The 23,914-nt window shown below is 38.6% G+C and overlaps 1 protein-coding gene across 1 annotated transcript; it reads right to left on the bottom strand.

Moving 5' to 3' along the window:
- Nucleotides 1-4,656: 4,656 nt before the first annotated feature.
- Nucleotides 4,657-22,985, bottom strand: sult4a1 (sulfotransferase family 4A, member 1). Its single transcript, XM_053314020.1, has 7 exons — nucleotides 22,817-22,985; nucleotides 14,436-14,566; nucleotides 13,271-13,351; nucleotides 12,591-12,717; nucleotides 12,346-12,440; nucleotides 8,489-8,627; nucleotides 4,657-4,769 (listed from the first exon to the last, which is right to left on the bottom strand). The coding sequence occupies exons 1-7, from the start codon at nucleotides 22,983-22,985 to the stop codon at nucleotides 4,657-4,659; spliced, it is 855 nt and encodes a 284-aa protein (XP_053169995.1).
- Between the last annotated feature and the right edge of the window lie 929 nt (nucleotides 22,986-23,914).

Here is a 23,914-nt window from a genome sequence, read left to right as displayed (position 1 = left end):
GCGAGTGACCACTGGGGAAATCATCTGATAGGCTGAGGGTTATAATAAGCTACATCCATGCAAGAAATCTATATGCTAGAAGAGATCTTAACACCATAATTTCAAAATCAGCAAATATGTGCTGAGATTTTCCCTTACCACAATGAAAAAATACTCCATTAGTATTTGTAGTAAAAAGTACAATTAGAGTTAAAATCCTGCATTCAAAATCCTACCAAAGCGAAAGTATTGCCACAGTAAAGTGTGCTTAAACTACCAAAATTAAGTACTGTTTACTGTACCATACTTTTAATATTGTATACTGTTGGGTGGTTTAACCATTTATTGGGCGAATAACTAGCTTTATCTGGTAACTTCCCTAAATATCCAAAATAGCCTCCCCATGCCTCTCTGTGCGGTTGTAGAACCATGTGGATTTTTGAAACATAAAAATGTCACAAAGGTCATGTAATGTCCCCCAATAATTCTCTAGGGGTTGAAATATTGAATTTCCAAGTATTTCAATGAGTGCCCTATAAAGGGATAATCTGTAACAATGTATATTTTTATAAATTGGTCATTTTACGTATAGAATATTTATCTAAAAAGTAGTAAGTAGGTTACTGTTACAGTAGCTGCGAAAAATTGTAGTGACAAAAGTACAATATTTCCCTCCAAGATGTAGCCTAGAGAAGTAAAAGTACAAAGAAGTACATCAAAATTGTAATTATAATGTACAGTACTTGTGTATGTGTACTTAGTAAGGCTTCCAACACTGCTCACATACTCACCCCTACTTGAGTACCATTTGTGGTCAAAAACAATGTTTTACAGTTTTGGTGTAGATTACTGTTACTCAGCACCTGCAAAGAATTTATAGATGTGTCTCCTATATATTCTTGGTTTGTACTGCATGTAATTTATTTTGCTAGCATCACTTTATGTTGCTGGCTCTCATTTTCCAAGTTTGAAACAAGACTTTAGACACTGAAGAGTTAAAAGAAAGAAAACACATTCATCAGATATTGCCTGAAGACACATCTTTATTAATAAACCAGCAAGCAAAGCATGTAAAATACAACAAAAGATGCCCAGGAAACAGAGACAGGCATGTATAAAAACCCAAACAAACCATAAAAGTAGAGATGGGCAGCTGAAGCCTTGCCAACGGCTGTAAACAGAGTGACAGAGAGAAGAAATAACAATGAAAAGAAAGAATGAGCAGCCGTAAAAGAGGTGGCATGACGAGTGTGTGCTGAGGTTGTCATTTACATCCATACAATAAAGACATTCACAAGTGTCTGTTAGAGAGCAGGGGCTGGTCTGTTAGTCTGGAAACTACTGTGGCAACGGCAGACGGAGGAGGAGGAGGAGGAGGAGGAGGAGGAAGAGGAGGAGGTTCTCATGTGTAAGTGATGCTTCAGGTTAATAGTCTGATTCCAGATACTGCTGTTGTTGTGACACTACAGTGAGTTGTAGAATACAGTGGCTGGTTATGGGTTAACACTCTCCACACTCTATCCTTTCCAGCCAAAACCTGACATTTGTGGCAAAAGTGAGAAATGGAGAGATTCGACACAGACTCTCATCAGTGGTGATGTGTAGCATGGTGTACACAGGCCTTGAAAACAGTGTGTGGACCAACGCTGGATTACCAAACAGGTCCCGGCCTCCTAGGAATTTCCAAAAGCACAGGTTCACTTTTGTACATAATTTGACTCAATGCTATTTGTTACTACCACTAAAATACAATACCAAATAAAGGCAGTGGATGTAGAGAGCCTTTAAGATGTTACATACAGTATATTGTGCTCATGTGGTAAGATTTCCCAAAATAGTGTTTAATCAAATTGCCCTAACTGACTGACAGAAAAAAACATGTGGCCAGTGGGATCATTAGAATTCCACAGTCAGACTTTTTAATATAGGGGCATTGAAAGTATTTTAGTAATCTAAACAAAAACACACAAAAATATTATTTGTATATCAGAGCTACCTAATGACATGGCCCTAGTCTTAAATGTACTTCACAAAGACATTAAAGTCATTGAAAAGTCCTTGAATGTCATCAAACTTAATATTAATTAACTACCACCATATTTGGATACTGGACAAAATACCAGTCAAGACTTGAGTCTGTTACTCCTTAAAGCCACTTGCGTAGATAGTTATGTGGTTATAGCATGTTTCAAATTATTCTGATGGCTTAACCTTTTGATTGTAGAGTAAGGGAAATTCTAAAAATCCTAGTGCCAAGTGGTGACATCTTTGTGTTGCATTCAGCCTATTCAACTGAGTTACTGTGTAATTTAATACTACCACTAGGGTGCATCAAAGTTTAACATTTGCAAATTAGTGGCTTTAGGGATAATGGACAAGTCCTTGAATTTGAAGTCAATGTAGGAAGTCTAATGCACTCTGGTGGTATGACTGAGCATTAACAAGGAAGAACTCTTGCATCTACAGTAAAACCCAAATACACATAAAGCTCATACATAAGTGTACAGTGACAATCAGTGCTGGTGGCTGAAAATCCTGCAGCACAAAAAAAAAAAATCTTTATCCAACACATCACTCTCCCATCTGTGGCACTGAGCTGCTGGGATGATTTAGGCATGATAAACTCCTTCTCCACAGGTTTGGCTTTGACTCCTACAGTTAACCTTTCATGCCTCTATCTGGCTCAGAGCCACTGCTGCATCAATACAACTGCTAACGCACTCAGTATAAGGGTGAAACCGATATTGGTTTGACAGAATAATGGCCTGATATTGGTGTTGTCTGTAAAAACTGCAATTCTCTTTGGGCATTTTGTTTTCTCCTTGTTACTGCTCAATTATGTTTTCTCAGCCGTTGAAAGATATTCAACGGCCACCATTACCAAGGTGTCGCTGGGTGAGTCTCACTTGCAGGCAGTATGTATTCCAGTTTACCCACCAAGAAATAGGTGTGAGTGGCATGAACTACAGAGCTCCTAACTGTAAAACTATTTCATTAGTCTGGGCTTCCCTGAAGAGTTTTAGTGTGTCAGTGTTTCAGAGGGTTTATCTATGTGACAACCAGAAACATCTGAGAGAAATACTGAGCCTACGTACAGATATTTGTGGCTGATATGCTTTGAAAACCACAAGTCAAAGTGCTAGCCACTACATCATTTTGAGCAAAAGTTCCCTTTTGTTGGAAATCTTTTTTAATCAGGATATATTATATTAGATGGTGAGCTTGAGCAGCCTAAGCGCAAGTACCCTTCTACATATTAGGGCAAAAACATTAAAGAAAAATAAAACATTTGTCATTTGAACACAAAAGGTTCGCTATTTGGTGGTAGCTTATGATATGTCATATGGGTGTTGTCATGTTCTTATGGACAGTACACACATTACAATGTAACCTGGTCACAGAAGTAGCAGGCTAGGCAAAGTAGGCCATAGGTCTGTGAGCCTGGCTATTTCCTGTTGTTCCTAATGGCTCATCTTAATGCATCTCCAAATGGGAAGTAAAATGCCCCAACATGTCCTGGTTCTCTCCCAGGTGGACATGGAGTACATCCACAGGGCTTGAACCACCTCAACCAGCTCCTTTCAGTCCATCAAAAAGGGCTTTCTGAATCTCCAAGCTCCCTTTACTCACTAAGGGCAAGCCCAAACACCCTACCAACCCCTCAGATATTTATGGGAGGTGATGCTATGTTCTGTAAGGGTCCCCAAAGCCAAATTGGTCTCAGTCAAGGGGCCAGACCAACATCGATTCAAGAATTCTTAAGGCATCGGTATGCTTTGAACAAAGTGCTTGTTGGATCCTCAAACAGCTTCTGAAACCCCTACCCTAAAACCTTTCTGACATCTGAATTAGGGTGGCTACGTACTAAATTTTGTAACTTTCCAAAACCGACAATCCGACCATTATCTCTTTTTCATTCTTCACGCAACTACTTCTTTTTACCCTTCTTTTTGAGTGCAGGAAAACAGGTTTGCTCCACTATCCCTATTTGAAGAACTATTGCATCTAAACCGTATGACAGCAGGCTTTTAGTCCGCCTTTGAATGTGGCGTTTTAGAACAGTTATAAACCCTTTTGCCATCAGAAGTAGTTGGACAACACAAACTGGTTTATATATCGGCCAATTATAGACAGAGCAACTTCACCTGTTGGAGGGACAATTGTGACATGAAAGAATTGAATGGCTGAACTGGGATTGCGGACGTGTGTTTCAGTCACAAATATCTGCACGTAGTTTGAGTCCCCATTATGAATGTGGACATAGAGTATTTTTAATATTGGTGTAAATGTTGACCAATACTTTATCTTAAAAGTATTGGTCCTATATTGGTCAAACCCTGGTCATTATATACACATATACATACACAGCAATGGGAACACACTGTGGAGGTAGGGGTTGAGGGAGGTTTGGTTTTACTATTGATTGAGAACTTTCAATAAATTGCTAATAAATCTGGATTAATTTTGATCAATCCACAAGGGTGTTATTTTTGATGACTTGAGACAGATTGAATTCTGGAAAATGTCTTGTAGTGTAATCCCACTGTCAGACTGTACCATTAAACTTCAGACTGGTTGATTGAATGGAGACGTAGGGGCGGTTGTTTTGGCAGGAGGTGTGCACTTGTTGACTGTACTCAAGTAGATCAGTGGGAGGAGGGTGGGCTGAGGCACTCCTCACAGGCCGAAGTCAAAGGTCAGGTCGGACTTGCCCATCTTCTGTCTATACACCGCATCAAACTTATCATTCATAGACACTGTGAAGACGTCCTTCCACAGACCCACACGACCTGCAGCGAGGACACACAGGGAGAGGGGAGCTCTGGAGTTAAGATGTTAAAGAAAAACGTGAATTTTGACAATAGACTGCCCAGAAGAGCACAGGAGGGTTGAAGGGGATCGTGGAGGGAAAAATGCAGGCAAATATACCACATGAGGTACGGTTGCATGACTGTGTTTCAAAACAACAACTAGCCTTTTTAACTGGTGACTGGGTTTTTCCTTACTTTACTATTTACGTAAGTGAAATTGTATAGGCATGAAACAGCACAAAACTATTAATTAGCAGTGCAGCTAGTATAGCCATATTTTGAGGGCTGTAATACCATTTGAAAATGTGGCCTATATTCAACCTATACCTGCTTTAAGTTAGTTACCTCTGGTTATCTTGAGATCATTCAGTATAACATTTGAATACTGCAATGCATTTCAGCACATTAAAACAAACATTTACAGAAATTGCCAAAATACAAAATGAAGTAAACAGCATTAATGTGAACACAATATTACAGTTTGAAGTGTAATAAATTCATAGATGTCAGCTAAATATAAAGTACCTTATATGGATTCCATAGAGCATGGATATTCCTGCAATATTTGATTTCACAATATCAAAGTAGGTTAATGTTTAGAATATGGGAGAATATATGCCATATTTCTACTGACAGTCATCCCTCAAGAAATGCAGGTGAACTGCTAATCTATATATTTTTTTCCCTCATTCACAGTAATGTTAGGAAAGAGGCTGGCAACACCATTTCACATACATGGTTAATTAAGACAAAAAAAGTCTCAGATTATTTTTTAAAAAACCTGATTTGACCAATTCTGATGGATGGGTTTTTTTTCTGCACTAAAAATACAACTTCATCTTATTTGACTTTTTTCAGCTGCAGAGTGAATACAGCCTGATGTGGCAATGACTCACCTGCTGTGGCATGTGTGACACAGATCAGACTGACAGCTGTGTGTAAAGCCTATAGCTGACCAGACACCAGACTTCCATGCACTAAAAGAAAACAAAATTGGATGGGAAAACAGAGGAAAAACTGATGACAGAAACCATAAATAAACATCAAAATCAGAACAGTAATGGTAACGTAAATGAGAATAAAAAAAATTGGGTTATGAAAAATTAGGGAAGCTATTAGTGAATAGCTTCTAAATGAAACTCAAAGAGGTTTAAATCAAAACAGGCTGGGCCTGCACGGTGAAATGCAATATGTGGTGTAGTGTGACAATTTGTCCATGTGGTGGTGCTACAATCACCTCAAACTGAGTGAGTGAATGTGAGAAAACACTCATCCATAAAGAAAATTAAAGTTGCCATAATTTGTGCAGATATTATTATCATGCATGTAAATACAGTATACACTACAATATTAATACATTACTACAACTGAAGTCTTTCAACAGCTCTAGATCAGATCTATGTTAATATATCCTGGCAAAATGTGAACTATCACTCCAGCGCTGTATGACAACATCAATGTTGGGTTGAATTGACAAGAAAGTAATGCAAAGCCTGTGTTTCCCAGTGTAACAGTGTAAGGGTTCAATGTATAAATGGTTTCTCCATACATATTTGTCCTGCTTTCAAAGTCAAATGCCCAGCTCAGGGCAGGGCCTCCAGGTTTAAAGTGCTGAATTTGACATGGCCTGACTGTATCGGACATTGTGCCTATGTGTGTGCTGAAATATATAGAATACTCCAGGAAGTCTAGGTGAAAGGAGTGTCAAGACTCCTCTCTCTACTGTATGTCCATCTGTCTAATCCTGGTCTGATTATAATCTCATTATAGTGTACAGTATGAGGGTGAGCAGATGGTGTATGAATGTATTTAGACTATATCTGATGACCACACCTGCTATGCAGTATGTAGTTTCAATATAGTATCCCATCCTACTTGAAGCCTGCAATCCCACTGTTCACTATGGGTCAATGACCTAAGTAAGCTCTCCATAACACCGTCATCGATCCCTTCAGCTGTTCCAGAGAATAAGAACCATCTAAACAGAACCAAATCAGTTCGACATTTTGGGAAATATGCTTACTCACTCTCCTGAAAAGAGGTAGATGTGAAGATTGATATACCACTCTCATATCTATTTATATACTGTATAAAATATTTAAAACAAATTTCATCACTAGGGGTGTTTGCAGAGCAGATAGCTTTGGTTTCATTGATCCAGGTTTTGAGATACCTGTCTTTACCCTCATTGCTGAAGGTAGAGTTTTGTGGGAAAATGCTGCAATGCTATTTTGTTTCTATTTTTTGTTTTCTTTTTTTAATTACATGCCTGTTACATAATCCCAGGGAAGTCATTAAAAGAAACATTAACTGTTGGTAACATACAGAAGGTGAACAGTTGACTCCCATGTCAAAGTACAATATTTTGTTCACCCCTACAACCACTGCTACCTCCTCCCTCTTTAGACTTTGTGGCTCTGTAACAATGCCACACTTCTTCCTCCAGTAGTCATAATTCCTAGAGGGCTGTTAGAGTGCTTTGTCACACGAACATAATTGTGTTGTTTTTGAGCATTTACTGACACATGAGATGCTGTTGTCTTCCTTTGAAGGATGGTCAGTAAAATCTTGAAATAAATAGGATAGTCACAGCAGCAAGTGAATTCACCGACTTCTTTCTTACTCGGAGTCTTCAGTTTTTTATTCATTCATTTATATATCAGAGGTGCTGGGGCTACAGCACCTCTGATATAACAGTGCTGTATGTACAACACAGTACCATACCTTCATTATCAGTTTGGTTGGAATATTTGAATTTTACATGGGACTCTGAAACTTCAGGTTTTGATTCAACATGCTTGACATTTTTCAGGCTGCATTTTATTGTACTGTTAATATCCCAACGAGTGTCTTTCAGCCAGTTTGTGACCATCAAAAATAAAACCAAAGTGTCTTGGTAATAGCTTTTTGGTATTAAAAGCCCTGATCTAACTCTCTACCTCCCTCATCTTTAAATAGCTTTGTAAGAGGAGCTCTGGTCGTCTGAATCGATATCATGAGATCACCGATATGAATCAGGGCTGATCCACTGGCACTAAAAGTGGAACGTTAACCGCATTTGGGCTCTCTCCTCTTAGTATCCTGCTCGTTGCCTGCTCTGCTTGCTGTATATTTTTCCTCAAATGTATTCAGCTTGGCATAACAGTGATGAATTCATCCAGTCTTCTATTGGGAATCCCAGTTCTCTTTTTCATGGAAATACAACCGGGCTATGTCCTGAAAACTTGTGCTTTTTCCTTGAACTGCTTCTTGTTTACTATATTTAACAATGAACTTACTGTTTGTGTAATGCACACAGAAACTAAAGATACATTTTCCCTTCAAACTTATATTTTAGACACACTTCCCTCCACACTGTTTGGCATTCACAGTGCTGTTGTACCACTCAGAATTTAGCCATTACAGGGGCTCAGGTGATGTGTCTTGACTCGGGGTCGGTTGTTAAAAAAGAACATGTTAGATGCAGTGAAAGTGTAATAAAAATGGTTTTAAGATGCATTCCGATCTTATGCTTTGGCGGTTCCTCTTCACAGTGTGGGTGTAAGAACAACAATAAAAGCCTGGTTTCCCACAAGTATCAAGCTGATCCTCAGGGAGCCAGAAATTCCAGACTTTGCTCGATTAGCAGACAAGAGAAACCAAGCAGTGTTTTTCGTCTCCATTTCTACTTCCCTCTTCATGTTCCCTCTCCCACTCACCCCTGCAGATAGACAGCGCCTCTGAGTTGCAGCACTGCTCGATGAGCTGGTTGCAGCTCTCTACCATGCCCTCCAACTGAGCCTTGTCACAAGAAACCCCCAGGAACCGGGCTAACTGCTCCACCAGCGTCCCCAGATCCTGGAGAGGAGAGGAGAGGAGAGGAGAGTATATGGCATATGAGGAAAAAAATGCATGAATTGTTTCTGTGTTTAAAAACTGGGAATTAATTACAGCAGTGTCACAATAACAAGAAATACAGATAAATCTGCCTTCCCTCTGAATGCTTAAATAATTTCAAGTGCGTGATTCTGTTCCCCAAACAGCATCCACCCACAGCTGTAGAGGAACACACTGTTTCCTCTTCTTACACAATATATGGCATAAAGTTGAAAAACACTTCAGACATGACAAGCTTTAAGAACAAAATGTACAGTTCTGTATGTACTATACGTCATTTAGCAACAGTTTAACATAAAGGCTATCAGTTTACAGCCCTACATACAGTACACATGCTGTGTTTGCATATGGGGGGGGGGGGGGGGGGGGGGGGGTGTAGATTATGTGTCTGTAAAAGTTGGCAGGTTCAGTTAGTTAACTTTTCGATTAGTTATTAGTGCATCAACAAGAAAACCACAGCCCCTCCAGCAGCTCTGTGAGGCTTTTTACACAGCAGTACTTTGAGTTAAATGCTAACATGCATGCTAACATACTCAGTGTTTAGCAATGTTCGACAGCTTCACCATCTTAGTTTAGAATGTTAGGATGCTAAGATAAGCTTATTAGCACCAAACACAAAATACACTTGAGGCTGACAGGAATGTTTTTATACGTGCTAGTAGCTGGACATTTTATTATCTTTGGACAGAACCAGGCTAGCTGTTACCCCTTTGCTAACTGGCTGTAGTTCCAAATTTCTTAAATAGGGCCCTTATAAAGTTGTTATGGCTGATGACCTGATGAAATTAAGTCAAATATTCTCTCTTCATTTTGCTCTGGTTTTGTCTGCATCCACTCCTGAGGGGAATATCTGGTTCTTTAGCTGCTCAGTGATCCACATGTTCAGAGCAGGTTGTGTGCAGTTGTGTTTCTCAGAGATTTGGTGGCATACTTCTGCTGTACCCAACAATGCTGGCATTGACAGAAGTGAGACTGAACAATGACAGTAAAGTCATGGGCCTGAAAACCAAAATAATGAGCTAAATGAAGCTAAAAAGTTTTGCACAGCTGAGGAGAACTGCAGTCAGATGGAAATTCTCAATGGAGTTTTATTACTTTGAGTGACTCCTTTCATATCGCACATCATTTCCATTAGCTATTATTAATATACAGTATTGATTAGTGCATCTTTAAATTACATTTAAATCCATTAAATGTCTATTTCATTTCAGTGTTTTTGACATATGACCACCGCTGTTATCTAACATGCTCCTTTCAGCACTGTACTTGTAAGCTAGCCTACTGTCATTTCTTACAATGTACAAAGCTTCAAAAACAATACATTTACTTGTAATAAGTAGAATCTTAATTTTAATTTCTTAGATCCTGTGAATCAGTCCCTGTAAGTACTTCACTTATATCAGTTCATAACAAATAAAACATATATGAGTATGTTTCAAAAAAGAACGATAAATACCATACAATATTTTTTTTGCAGTGTTAGTTAGACGTCTATGTTCTTTGAGCATGTTATAACAGATTGTCATTGACCTATAACCTAAAAGTGATTACTACATTATAACAGAACCACCCAGGTCAGTGTAAAAGACCTGAGTCATACTGGTAAAAATTGTGGAAATTATATTTATTTGCATGTACATAAACTGGATAGAACAAACTTGACCAGGGAGGTTTCATATGAAAAATTCTAAAACCAATGGTCAAAACCATTTTTTAAGAACATGTTCATTTTTTGAGGATCTCACTTCAGTTCTAAGAATTCTGTTGCATGACTGCAGAAATGAGGACATGTGAGTCTGTGCCCTGTAAATGTGATAAGACCAGATAATGTCGAAAAAAAAGAAAAAAGAAAAGGACCTTTGGCAAAGCAAAGAGCAAATACAGATTTAGCATTGATTTTTCATTGATTGGAGTTTTACACAAGAATGTTGTGAACAAAAGATAGGATGCATGTGGCTGCCACGTCATATGGAAACGGGTACAGAAGACCAACCAAAAGGTTAAAATTAGGTTATAGCTGTAGTTAAAACAATGAAGAAGGGGGTTCAATTTGGTAGGAAATGTGTTTGCTCTGCTATGAAAAGGTTAAATAGACAAGGTTCTTTGGCACTTGTGGTCAGCCATGATCTTATTGTTTCCTAGAATCTGGGAAAATGAGAAGAAATACTGAATGAGAAACCCTGTCAAGTTGCCCTGAAGCAAAATGCTTCATCACAAAAGACTATGGCTGTTATGTACAGTACCTACATTTGAATATATTGTCTATTTAACTTTTACAGAGAACCATAGAGGAAACGCATGTAATGTCTTCCTCATGTTGTCTCAGTCCTAGTCTCGTATAGAACTAGTATAGATGTGGTCAAGAAAAAAATAGTTTGTTGTCAAGTGAAAATCTAACAATTTCTAAGAAAGTATTTTGAGCTCTAAGAAACTTAGTGTGTCTTGTTAATATTATGAATAAGGTATTCATCACTTGGAGTACAATTGTCCTCAGAAAGTTGAATGTCAACCTGCTGATCAGACATGATAATGATAAAATGATTTTTTGCATAATCATAACAACTGTTTTGCAAGTGAGATGTTGAGATGTTCCAAGAGAATCATATATTAAAAAATGCTGAAGACCAACTAGTAGTTTTACATCTCAGTCAAAACTGAGTCCTAATTCAATAACTGTCTTTTCCAAGTTACATCTTGTTTAACAATCAAGTCTCAAATGTTCATGGATAATGTTTCCTCCAACTGTTGGTATCAAAAAAACAGATCTTTGCTCTCTGGTTGATCTTGATGAAGTTATGCTTCTAAATCATCACATTTGATTTTTCCATGTAACATACTTTTGTTTTGAGTGAGAGTCAATTGAAATTTAACTAAAATAATGAAGTCCTTCAGAAAAGCTTGGAAAACAAATGTGATTGGAACAGTAAATAATATATTACTGCCATCTCTAGGCCTTACTGTGTATAAATACAGGTTTAAAAAAGCAGGATTTGTTTTCTTTCTTAGCAATTGAATTAAATCTTCTAAGAGTAAAACCAGAAAAAGTTCAATTTAAAATGAAAATTTTAAAACCAAAAAATTACCTTGGAGGCAAAACCTGCAATAAAAGTACAATAAATACAAGAGTGTTGCATTTAATAACAATATTCTCAACATTTCTTCTCTTTTTCCGATTTCATTGCTGAATTTTTTCATTTTAGTTCAGACACAAAGCTGTCGTGTGAGCTGCTAATGTGTGGCAGCTACAAGCACCTTTCCTTATATTACAACAATTTAATGTAACTCTGCATATAGATATGGACAGCGAGTGCACAGAGTGACTGTTGCAAGTAGCTGTGGCACTTTCTGTGGAGCCCATGTTAGCTGGTTTGCATCTATAATAATTCAGCTGCCATCTGTCTGCCAGGACACTGGTTCACTGAAGGCTACATGGTAAACAATATGACAATGAATATTATATTACACTATAATTCAGAACTTCCCAGCAGAGAGCTGTACTATACACATAGTCACATCCATCAATACAGCAGCTTCACTTACTTTTCCTATCTAAATTACACCAAACTGTCTCAATCTTTACAGGGCCCAGACTAATGGATTATGACTTGCAGTTACACAATGTTAAGATAACAGCTTGCAGAGGAGCACAGGAGACAGTGATCATCTATATCTGTGTTACCTTGTACATGTCCTCATACTTCAAAAACAGGACGTTAGAATCCATACGATGTTCCCAAAATTCCTGAACATGTTCAAACCAGGAACCATATCCCACTACAAAAGACAGAGAGACAGACAAAGAAGAGGAGGTGACCTGGATGAACTTATAGTCTACAGACATAAACAAGGCAGTGCAGTACAGGAGTTCAGTGAACTGAACTGGATAAGAGACCACAGCATTACTCCAGTAACCTACATACGTACGCTTATCATTCATGAAGCGCCGGCAGAACTCTTGGAAGGTTCCCCGGTAGCTCATGGTCCTGAGAGAGCGGTGGAACTGGTAGTAGGACACCACCAGGTCCTTAGGGTTACGAGCCATGTAGATCACCTAGAAAAGGGCCTTTGGTTATTGATCTGAACTGATAGTTGATGTGGTCTAAGATTTCATTTTGGAGACTTGAACACCTTCCTCGCTAGTTTGTGGTATGGCTAGTTTGAAATTAGACCAGGACTGAGAATGTCATCTATAATTAAACAGTGACTGGCCTGTTTTCTGTTTGTTTGGTTGGTTACTGAACTAAGTAAAACCTTCTTGACTACAATAATAACATTTCAGAATACAACAAGTCTTTCTGTTTCAAGATTCAGTGTTTTTCCAAGATATTCCTAATCATGAACATTTTTTGCAAAACTCTGAAAATAAGGACTTTTTTAAAGTTCCTAAAGAGTTGGACTGAACATAACCAACATACATCAACTAATCACATTTATACTGTATGATGTGTCATTATTAACATCTCAGACCCACTAGATTTAACAAAACATGAGACACAATTTAACGTATTGTAAATATGTGACACTTTCCTCAAAATAATGCTAACAACAATCACCTGAAAACTTCAAAATCAGTTTTTTGACACAATAAAAAAGCCATGACTGACCTTGGCCTCTCCATTGTGCATGGCTGTGGGGAGGAATCGGTAGGGAAGATGGCTTTTAATCAGACGGGGGGACGTCAGCTCCTGCGGAAACAAAGGAGTCTAGAGAATGCTCTGGTGTGCTGGAGGTGTCTTATCTGCTCAAGAAACCCATATCCACATAATCTGTCGCTCAGTTTCTTGGAAAATGCAGTGAAGTTTTTCAACGCTAGCCTTATGCGACTGTCAGAGGTATATCTTAAACTTTATGGGTGGATCCCCATGATATGAAATCAATTGCAGGGGTACTGCAGGGTGTTGAAACAGGATGGAGGTTTCTGGCACAACTTCACTTACTTCCAAGGGAAATGGAGAAGGGAAAAAAGTTTTTAAAAAGTCAAAGCTCCAGCATCACTTGTAGTATAGAACAAGTATTAATAGACCAACATGTTTCGGCTTGTGGCCTTCATCAGGGTCATCGGCGACTGCATAGGACATAAATCCAGTATGACTGTAATTCAGAGGAAACCTGGGCTGGATGTTGGGGGACATGAACCAGCAGAAACTCAAATATCCTGACTTTTAGTTCCTATGGGTCACACATTAAAAACCCTGGATTCCGCATTTCCCATAGCATCTTTTAATACAGTAATACCCTCCTGGGCTGGTAAAAGCCCATATCGTTCAAACCTCAAACCTCCTGTTCATAATTTAGACTTCCTGTTATAAATTTGTCTCCTAGCACAGCAGAAAATCAGCAGAGTTGATCTGATTTGTTGTGCGAAAGGGAACTTCCAGATTACCACTAGCTATTGAGAAAAAAACTAATATTTTCCAAAAACAGAGCCTCAACATTAGCAGAGTGAAGGGGCAACTTAAAGTAAACAAAGCAGTTAAATTTTATTTTAAAAAGTTGACATGTATTATACTTTTTCCAAAAAATACATTGCTACCCTTTTTTAAAATTCAAGCAAGGCTCGCCTTGTTTTAATTGTGGTGCTGTAAGAGTCAGCTACTAGCATCCTCTCATGTTTCACATCTAAACAAAGTGTTGGTTTGTTGTAATTCTGCTGCACCCAGCAACAGTTACACCCACAGCAATGCAGACATTTAATAGTTCTGAAATGATTATGTCCATTGAAAAACTATTCTAATGATTTCTAACGGTACCTGACATTGGTTACATTACCTGTATGATGTCCAGGCCAGGTTGGGGGTACTCCAAGACAGGCAGCTGTTCATCAATGTTCATAAGGCCGATCTCATCTGGGTCTGCTCCCTGACTCACGAGATACACGACCTCCTGAAGTAGACTCGTGCCTAATAGGACAGAGAGGAGAGAACCAGAAGACTATCATGAAATTGGGGAATGCAGAAAGAGAATAAAGAATATGTAACTGCACACACAAGTAATGAACATAATAACAAAGAGACTATAAACCTTGTGAGAGATATGTTACCAAGTTTTGTGGGTACAAAGAGAAATCTAGTAGAATAGGCATTTTATTGAAATTGATACAAATTGATACAAAAACATACCATTTAACAAGCCAATCACAATAATTAAGAGCACTTTCCTGTGTTATTTTATGAAATACAAAGGTCAGTATTTGCTCTCTAGTCAACTGTAGAGGTTTTAAATATTAATTAAACTATGTTTTAAACTGCACTAATAAGTATTTTTACATGAAAATGTGATAAAATTACTGTGATTCAAATGGTTTCACTTTCATTGACAAATCTACAGAGAATTACCACCTAACTCTGCCTGTCTTACACAGCTTTATAGAGCCTTTTAGCCTCCGTTAGCTCATTGTTTCACTCTCATTAGCCTAAGTTCCAGCACCAAAAAAGCTCTGTTAAAGCTACTGCAAGCTACCTACCCAGCAACAAACAGCAGTGACATAAAGTTAGCAACTAACTTGTAAACACAGTGGAGCACTTAGTATCTAAAGACACAGGAGTTGGTGGAGACCAATCCAGAACTAAAAGTAGAGTGGCTATTGGATTTAGATTTATCAGGTGTATGTCCACCTGATAAATCTAAATCCAAAACATTGACTTCTAATTGGTTATGTTGCTCAGCATTGACTGAGATAAGCTGGTGATAATACTGTATATCACATGTTTTCTGTGGTGGCCACATCACATGTCATACCAAAGTTTGGTAGTTTTCTTTCACAGTTACCATACAAACATTTCAAATAATGACAGTACACATTGCTTTTTGTTTTCATACAGCACACAATTTGCTAATTTGAGTGCATGAATTTTTGTTTTGTTTTCATTAAATTTTGTTTGACCTCTGTTACCCTGTTTTGTTTTGTTTTTCATGGATCCTGCAAGTCCTCTCCTGGCCAAAGGAGGCGTCACCAGTAAAGATGGCCTCTTATACTGTGGCAGACTGGAAGTGGTAGAGGCCAACATGGTGTGTCAGATCCAGTTCATTTTACATATTTTGGGACTTTAAGTTTTGGTTTTCACAGTTTGACAGTTGTTGGGCTTGGTTGTAAATAGTTTCTTGATTTAAAGGTTGGGATTTATAGTCAATAGTTTATTCCTGTTCCCTTGTTTGTCATTTGTCAGGTCAGTTATGTTCAGTTTAGGTTGCTGTTTTTTATAGTTGACTTCAGTTTTGAGCTAAAGGGCCCTTGTTTTGGAATCGCTTTTAAAATATATTTATTATTTATAATATATATTTTTGAATAATATTTACAATTTAAATTGTGTACATAAAGTAATATTTTTTGCTTTGCACACCTTGTATTCTCGAGCCTTACTGCTTGGTCCCTGACAACAAGTGACCCAAAAAATAAATTGATTTACAATTGCTGTAAAGGTAAAAGAGGGAAATGTCAAACAAACAAGGCTACAAAACACACATAATAACATGTATTGTTACAGGTTGTGGCCCCTGGAGACTAATGTGGTCTATTGAGGTCTTAATCCAGCCAGTCAGTCTTGCAACCTTTCAATACCATGCCTGTGGCTTCTTGCAACAATCACTTATCAACCTCAGTAATTCCTGCATGAAAGCAGAATCTTTCTCATCATAATAATGGGTTATTTGTTGCCATGCCAATGTTCTCTGTGGTGGCCCTGTGACTCATTTTGGTTTGCAGATATGCTTGAATGTGCCAGTCCAATTTAACATGCACTATGCTTCTTTTGGAAAAAAACAGGAGTCTAATAAGGCTGCTATCAGATCCAATCCATGTGACACCTGAAGGACACTGCTGAATTAAGCTGAGAGAAAGGTAGCAGCACAGGATTTTATCAGAGCCTGATCAGCGCAGCCGTGCTGGCTTTTTAATAAGCTATCAACCTGAAAGCTTGCCAGTGTTCTGCAGAAATCTGTGAGGTGAAAAACATTGAAGGAAGAGGATGTGTGTCTTTCTGGCCTCAGGCTGGCCACATGCTGTCACTGAAGCCAAATAAATCATGTATCAAGGACTTTCCTGAATAAGCTAAACTTTTATTCTCTATTAGTACCAGTTTGCATTCATGAAAGAGTCCAATTGTGTTTTAACACATCAAAAACATCAGCTGTGGCTTACAATTCCAAATAAAATCCCAAAATATTGAGGCCAGGGATAAAAAAAAGAGAGGACACTGAGTGCACAGCCAAGATATCAACCAATCAACCCTTAAAGAGTTTCCATCCAAAATGGACTACTCCTACATCATGGCTGTGTCCAAAATCACTCCCTATTTTCTATATAGAGCACTATTTTTTACCCTGTGCCAATTTATTTGACCATGTTCATGAATTCATCATATAGTGCTCTCAGAAACTTGATGATGGAACAATGACTACAGCATGTTGTATACTTCCTCCTAACAATTCTACAATGCAATGCCACATTTTATAGATGCTACATGTGACAGTGATGATGCTAAATGTATTGCTCACCATTAAGTTAACTATTGAGTGTCTATTATAGAAAGCATAGTGAATGAGTGAACAAGGGAGTGATTTTGGACACAGTCTCTAAAGTGCACAGCCTTTCTAATGAATCTCAGACACACCGTTTGCAAACAGTGCAAAGTGCACAAAATGAAGCCATGCATTCTCCACTGACAAACATCTGCAGTAGAATAGATTGCACTAAAGACATCAGAGACATACACTCTCATAGAATACCATCTGCCCATTTGTCTAATTTCTTCCCCATTTCATTGAATTGTTTATTGTGAAGTGGAAATTTGTAGGTGCAACATCACAGCTCAGCTGTGAGGTGGGAGGCTGCACAAAGGGAGTGCTGAACAGCTTTATGCTGTTGTAACACTCACCACCAAGTTCCAAACTGCCTCTGTAAGTACAGTACAACTGTTCATCAACTTCATGATATGGCACACAGGCCAAACATCATTATGCAAAGTGCAGACTTGAGTGGTAGAAAGCTGCCATTGGAGTGAAACGTGTTATCTGCAGTAGTGGTTAAAGAAATATTGAGATCCTTTACTAAAGTGGTGGCACACAAGCAAGCAAGTATTATAATAAAAGTACTGCAGTATTATGAGTGATGTAGTATGCAGTATTACAGTAAAAGTACTGCAGTATTATGAGTGATGTAGTATGCAGTATTACAGTAAAAGTACATTACACTACTTTATATACAGTTAGCTAGTTTAGTTCAGGAGTGGAAGTATAAAGTAGCTTAAAATAGAAATACTTGCGTGAAGCACCTTAAATTGTTACCTGCATCAGGTGGCTGGCAGGTCAAAGCTACCTGCATGTATGCAGAGTTGCTGGAGTAAGAATAAAACATTCTTGCTTGACTGGCCTGACGTCATCCTCATCCAACTATAAGCTGAGCCTCATTACCCAACATCACTGTTGCACGTCACTAATACTCTTGTGGCTGAATGGAAGCAATTCCCTGTTCCAGCTGTAGAAGGTTATATTGCAGCATTTCAATGCTTGTGGTTTTGTATTAAGATAGTTTGAGTGTCACACATAAGCAGTAACATACTTTGTACATATTGTGTACATGCCTAATAGGACTGTTCAACTTTCCCAATCGTCTTTACTTTTAAATTATTTGAATTTTTATGGAAACATTTTCTTAAATTTTGATAAAAGACGAGGTACTGCTTAATTTTAATTGACTTGACTTTTCCAAAATGCCTGATAATATTTCCCTTTCCTTGTATGGAGTTTGTCTTTATCTTACAATATTTGTATTACCTCAATAGAGTTATTTCCTTTTTCCTTTTTGAATCAATGTTCTGAAGATAGATGATGTTATATTACTGTGCAGATTGTAAAGCACCCTGAGTGAAATGTATGAGCTGTGATATAGAGCTATACATTATACATAATTTAAAAAAGAATCGAAGTAGCAAAAGAGAGATATCCTTACATTTAGTCATTAGTATGGGTCGAATTCTAAAAATATTGGCTCCAACAATTCCTTTCATGCAACTTGATAGCATATTGAATTAGAACCCAGCAGTCTGATGAAGACCACACCTTTTCTCAGACTAGATAAAGGTTCTCCAGAGCCACATCAGACATTATATAGCTGCTTCCACACTAGAAATTGAGTTAGACATATTAAATCAATGGCATGCCCCTTTAAACGAGCCCTATTTCAGTTAACAAAGTAGAAACAGCCAGCACACAGCATGCAGTCTGAGCAGAGGATGCTCTCTTCTCTGTCATTGCTACTGATTACAGCGACCTATGGTGATTTCTATATGTGTGTGAATGTGTGTGCAGTGCTGTGCAGTGCAGTGCAGTGCAGTGCGGTGCGGTGCAGAGGTGTAGAGCCTGCAGGGAAACGTGATTGAACGCATGGTTGATGTCACAACAGTCAACAGAGCTATAGAACCCAACATTTCTCAACCCCATGGTTTATAGAATCTATGCTGCTCCCATTGGCCAAGAATAGCACATGTGAACCAATGGCATCACAGCTATGCAGCATCCCTACCATGTGGCCTGCCATGTGCTTTCTTTCCCCCTGCACCAGGGGCCCAACACAGAGAGAGAGGAAGGAAATGAGAGGGTGGACAAAATTAAAAATTCAGGTTGCCTCTGACTTTGCCTTGTGCTTAAAATGTCACCTTGTCATAAATTAAGACAAACTGCTCTGTTAACAGCTAGGTGCATTGTTTCTTTGAAAGGTATCCAACACACAAGGAACATTTGTCTCCATCTAATAAGGTTCTTTAAAGATCAAACATAAAGGTCATGAGGATTAACATGGCAGCATTAATGTGGTGTGTGCACACACCTTGCAAAACAGAGCAGAGGCCACTTCCATGCTGGTTCTGAAGTCAGAAAAGGACATTAAGTTCATATCAAGCATCGATTGTTTTTGTCTACAAATGTGAGGCAATGTTCCAGATCCTGCTGTGAGCAACTTATGAAAGCTCAGAGCGATGAGTTTCATACTTTAAATCCTTGTGATCCAAACAGGAACACTGAAAAAAACAGCCTTTATATGGAATCTGTGGTCATTGGAATAGCAGAATCTGAATCTTGGGTATGTTCTCTGAAATTTGGACCAAGCTATTTCTATCCAAGCTCAATTAAAGATAGATGACTTCAAATGTATTACCAAAAAAGTGAGGAGAACATGGAGTTAAAGCTGAAACATGTTTCTCACTGGCCTTAGTCTATTAGGTATCAGGTGTCTTTTAGAAACCCATAATTCACATCACACTGAAACATCAGCAAAATGTATTAAACCTTATCCATAAGATTTTATGCTACCTTTAAAGAACACTGGACCACTTTAGCATTGCAGTCCAATAACAGTGTCAGACTGTTCTTTTAAAGGATGAAAATCAATGCAGCAGAACCAGAGACATCGTCTTTTTGTGTAGTCTTCACCCACAAACAATGCTGACTTGAAGACATCACTTGAGATTTCACACAGCTCCCTATGGAGACATAAACGGCATATACTATTTTTTACATGGATGCAGTAGTGCTCTCCCAACACCTGGAAAGACACTGTAAAATCTTTGACGTTTTCCTTTAAGTATCCCAAGAATTTACATATTGGACCATTCCGCAAGACAAAATTTACATCCAGAGCCAATGTTAGGTGGAAACGCAAGTAGTGTACCCTTTTGTGAGGTCTGTATTTTGTGTCTAGTCATAAATCAAAAGTTAGTGTTTCATTTTTATTAACCTTCAGCATTGGCTCAGGAGGTAGAGTGTGTCATCTACTAATCAGAAGATTGGTCCAAACGTCAAAGTGTCCTTGAGCAAGATACTGAACCCTAAATTGCTTCCAATGGCTCAACAGTGTATGAATGTGCATGTGAATGTGACTTGTGGTCAAAAGACTAGAAAAGCGCTATAAGTACAGTCCATTTACCGTCCCTTCCCTTAAAGCTGCATTAGTTGTTTTCTTAGCCACTTATGGGCAGCACAACAAGCTAAAAACACATCATTGACATAAGGTTGTCATGGAGTTGTGTTTCTGTCCGCCTGATGAACGCAAATCCAACATCCACTCCTTTTAGCTCTGTTTTTGGTTTCCACCAGCAAAATATCAGACTCTTTAGCCACTATAAATGATCCACTGTCTTCACCAGCACAGTCTTTCTAACTTTAATAACACTATAAATGCCATAGTGTTATGCTGTAATTATTGAACATAATTGCAGCATTGTCCAATATCAGCATCAGGAAAAATACAGAGCTCCAAACTGTTACAACTAAATTAATAATTCTTTGTACATTTGCAGGATATCAAATGAAACCACAGAGAGGATATGTTCCACTGATTTGGAAGAACTTCCATGAATCTTGCAACTTGTGACACACTATCCCATGGGAGACAGCCAATGGCCTTGCCACATGGATGGTGTGATTTTTGACAAAAAAATTCGGTTTTCTGCAGTTTATTGATGTCCCACCACAGTCAGCATGAAAAGTAGCGAGTTACAGGAGAGTCTAAATTAATCATGACCGTGTACAGCTAGCACCAGGCCTCTCCAGATAAAATGCCAAGATGCAGCACAAATCTATGCTTGCAGGGCGAAACTTCAACAGGAAGTAACACGGTCCACTACACACAGGAGAGTTTCTCTCTCACAGTGTCATATAACAGAGTGTGTACTGCAGTATGGTGCAGCAACACTACACAATTCATTCACTCACTCACGTCTGAATACACATATACAACGTTTTCATGCATCTGAGCCCATACACGGTTATATATTGTTCTAGTAGAACCCTTTCACAGTGAGCTTTAACTTAATCATGTGCTGCTTTAACTCAATTAAACCCTTTGACCCCCTCTTTTATTTTTGGCACAGTTTTCAAAGCCCATATGCTTCTGGCATTGTCACAACATATTTATCAGTCTGTCTGTTTTTCAAGGTAGTGACTCATAAATTTCAACTGCACAACATGATGACCAAGCTGATGAATGTACACTAAATCTGGTAAACAGCAATCTGTGGTATAATTATGATTCAGGAATTCTCTGATGCATATAGACTGTATATGTTCTATGCAGCTGTAAATGCTCACCTTTCTTGTTATGCTTGTATCACCTCAGTTGTTTATGTTTTTGTTTAGCTTTTGTCTGTTTTTATGTCTCACAATAGGAGGGCCACCTGACAAGCTCTTATGGGTTTTATTGGCTCCTTCTGCATTTCTCTTTTTTTACACTATTGATTTATTTTCTTAATCTCAAAAAATTCAGCATGTATTACTTTTCTTGTATAATGTTTCTTTTTCTTAATGTGCAATGACTACATTAAAATATATGTTGAAATGGATGCAGATGCACCAATTCAATACTCTTCAGGGTATAATTATATAAATTAAGACATATTAAAGTAATAGATTATTTTGAGAACAAAGCAACATCAGTTAAAGTTCCCTCTTGATAAATGTTCCTATTTAATGACATCAAACTATATACAGACTTTACTTTCCTCCATTATAAACAGGTGTTGTCACATGCATGCTGCTAAAACACTGAACCACACTGAGAAAAGATCATTCCCATGTCAAATAATAAAAGTCAGTCTGCCCTTCAGCATAAAATAACAGAGAGCTCTAACTGCCCCCACCAGCCGTCACATGACCAGACCCACCCAGCGCACACAGAGGGGCACCGCGGCGGCCGCCGGCCTGCAGCAGCGCTGCGCAACCACACAGATACTGGATGTAAACATCAACTTCCATCTGCGTCCAAGAGCGCATGTGATGACGATAGATGACTGTGATGCGCAGGCTTACTGATGATCAACAGACACATTAATCACGTTACTTTGACTCATTTTGTTGGTCTCTGATTGGGAGACACGGGCTGATTATTAAAGCTTAACACGGGCCTATAAAATACTGTAGAGAGATATTATATAACTGTTACAGGACTATGACCCAGCCACTGTGCTAATAAACGACTTACAACTTTGATGATGGCTGTGTGACCTGTTTGTTTTGCAAAATGAAACCTACTGTATGACTCATCTGGCTGTAAATGTGTTTTATATCATGCAACTTTGATATCCAAAGAGGAAGCTGCAGCAGACAGCAGAGCACCACAGCCAGCCAGCACCGTGCAGGAGGTGACGCAGAGCCGTGTTTACCTGACTTCGGGTAGGTGACAATCCATATGTCGCTACTTCTGAGGGAGAAGTTGGCGATCTCCTCCATCTTCCCTCTGCAGAAGGGCGGCAGCCGCACTCCATCAAACTCGAAGTATTTGCTCTCAAACTCAATCGGCGTGCTCGGCGTGTCTGCCTCGCTCTCGGCCATCCTCGAAACGAGCCGCCAGTGCAAGAGAAAGAAAACGCGCACAACTACGCGAACAGGGTTTAAATGTCTCAGTAATCAGAGGTGATGAGGAGGATGATGATGGTGATGATGAGGTTGCTGGTTTGAAACGCCGCTGACGCTGACTTCGGGATGCTGAGGCTGGTGGTGGATGCTGCACGGCAGGCGGAGGAGCTGGTCTGCAGCCAATCACGCCGGAGAGAGGTGATGTAATGCGCGTGCCCAACTGCCAGCATCAGGACCACTTTTGCTGGGGCCGAGGATGCGCGTGCCTGCTGAAAGATGTATCCAAACACACCTACACGTAAACAATTGACCAAGACTGGTGTAATAATACTAATCCTATTCTCTTATAGTATGTTATAATATACATATAGTCCAGAGTGAGTTAATGACAGCAACCTATGATGCTGGTATAACTCTGCTAAAATAATTTAAATAATGATACTCCTATAGTGTATTATGAATCTACTAGCTCACTCAATTATGAATACCATTGAATAAACTATAATAGTCTTACAGGCTTTATAGTGTCTTGTGTGCAGACTGCACACTAAATAAATACTTGACTGAATCTGACACTTAATAGTAAATAATTGCCCAAATGTTGCTATAATAATACTATAATAAACCTATAAAACCATGAATTCAGAGTCAAAAATCAAGGGTCCAAACAAAATGTATCTAAATCACACATAAAAAAAATAAACCAGGCTTCAAACTAAAGAAGCTTACTAAACTAAAAGAGAGAGGTCCAAAACAAAACCTCTAACAAAATACTGGGAAGTTTCAGACAGAATGAGAGCAGGCATGTGGCTTTACAATCTGACAGAGAGTAAATGACAAAGGGTTGTATATGAAAGGGAGACTGAGTAGGAGGCTGATGAAGATGATGAGAGCCAGCTGTGGAA

The sequence above is a fragment of the Scomber japonicus genome, chromosome 23, assembly GCF_027409825.1.
Source record: "Scomber japonicus isolate fScoJap1 chromosome 23, fScoJap1.pri, whole genome shotgun sequence".
Lineage (NCBI taxonomy): Eukaryota > Metazoa > Chordata > Actinopteri > Scombriformes > Scombridae > Scomber > Scomber japonicus.
The sequence above is the reverse complement of the archived record's forward strand: the minus strand, read 5'-3'. Positions and strand labels throughout refer to the sequence as shown.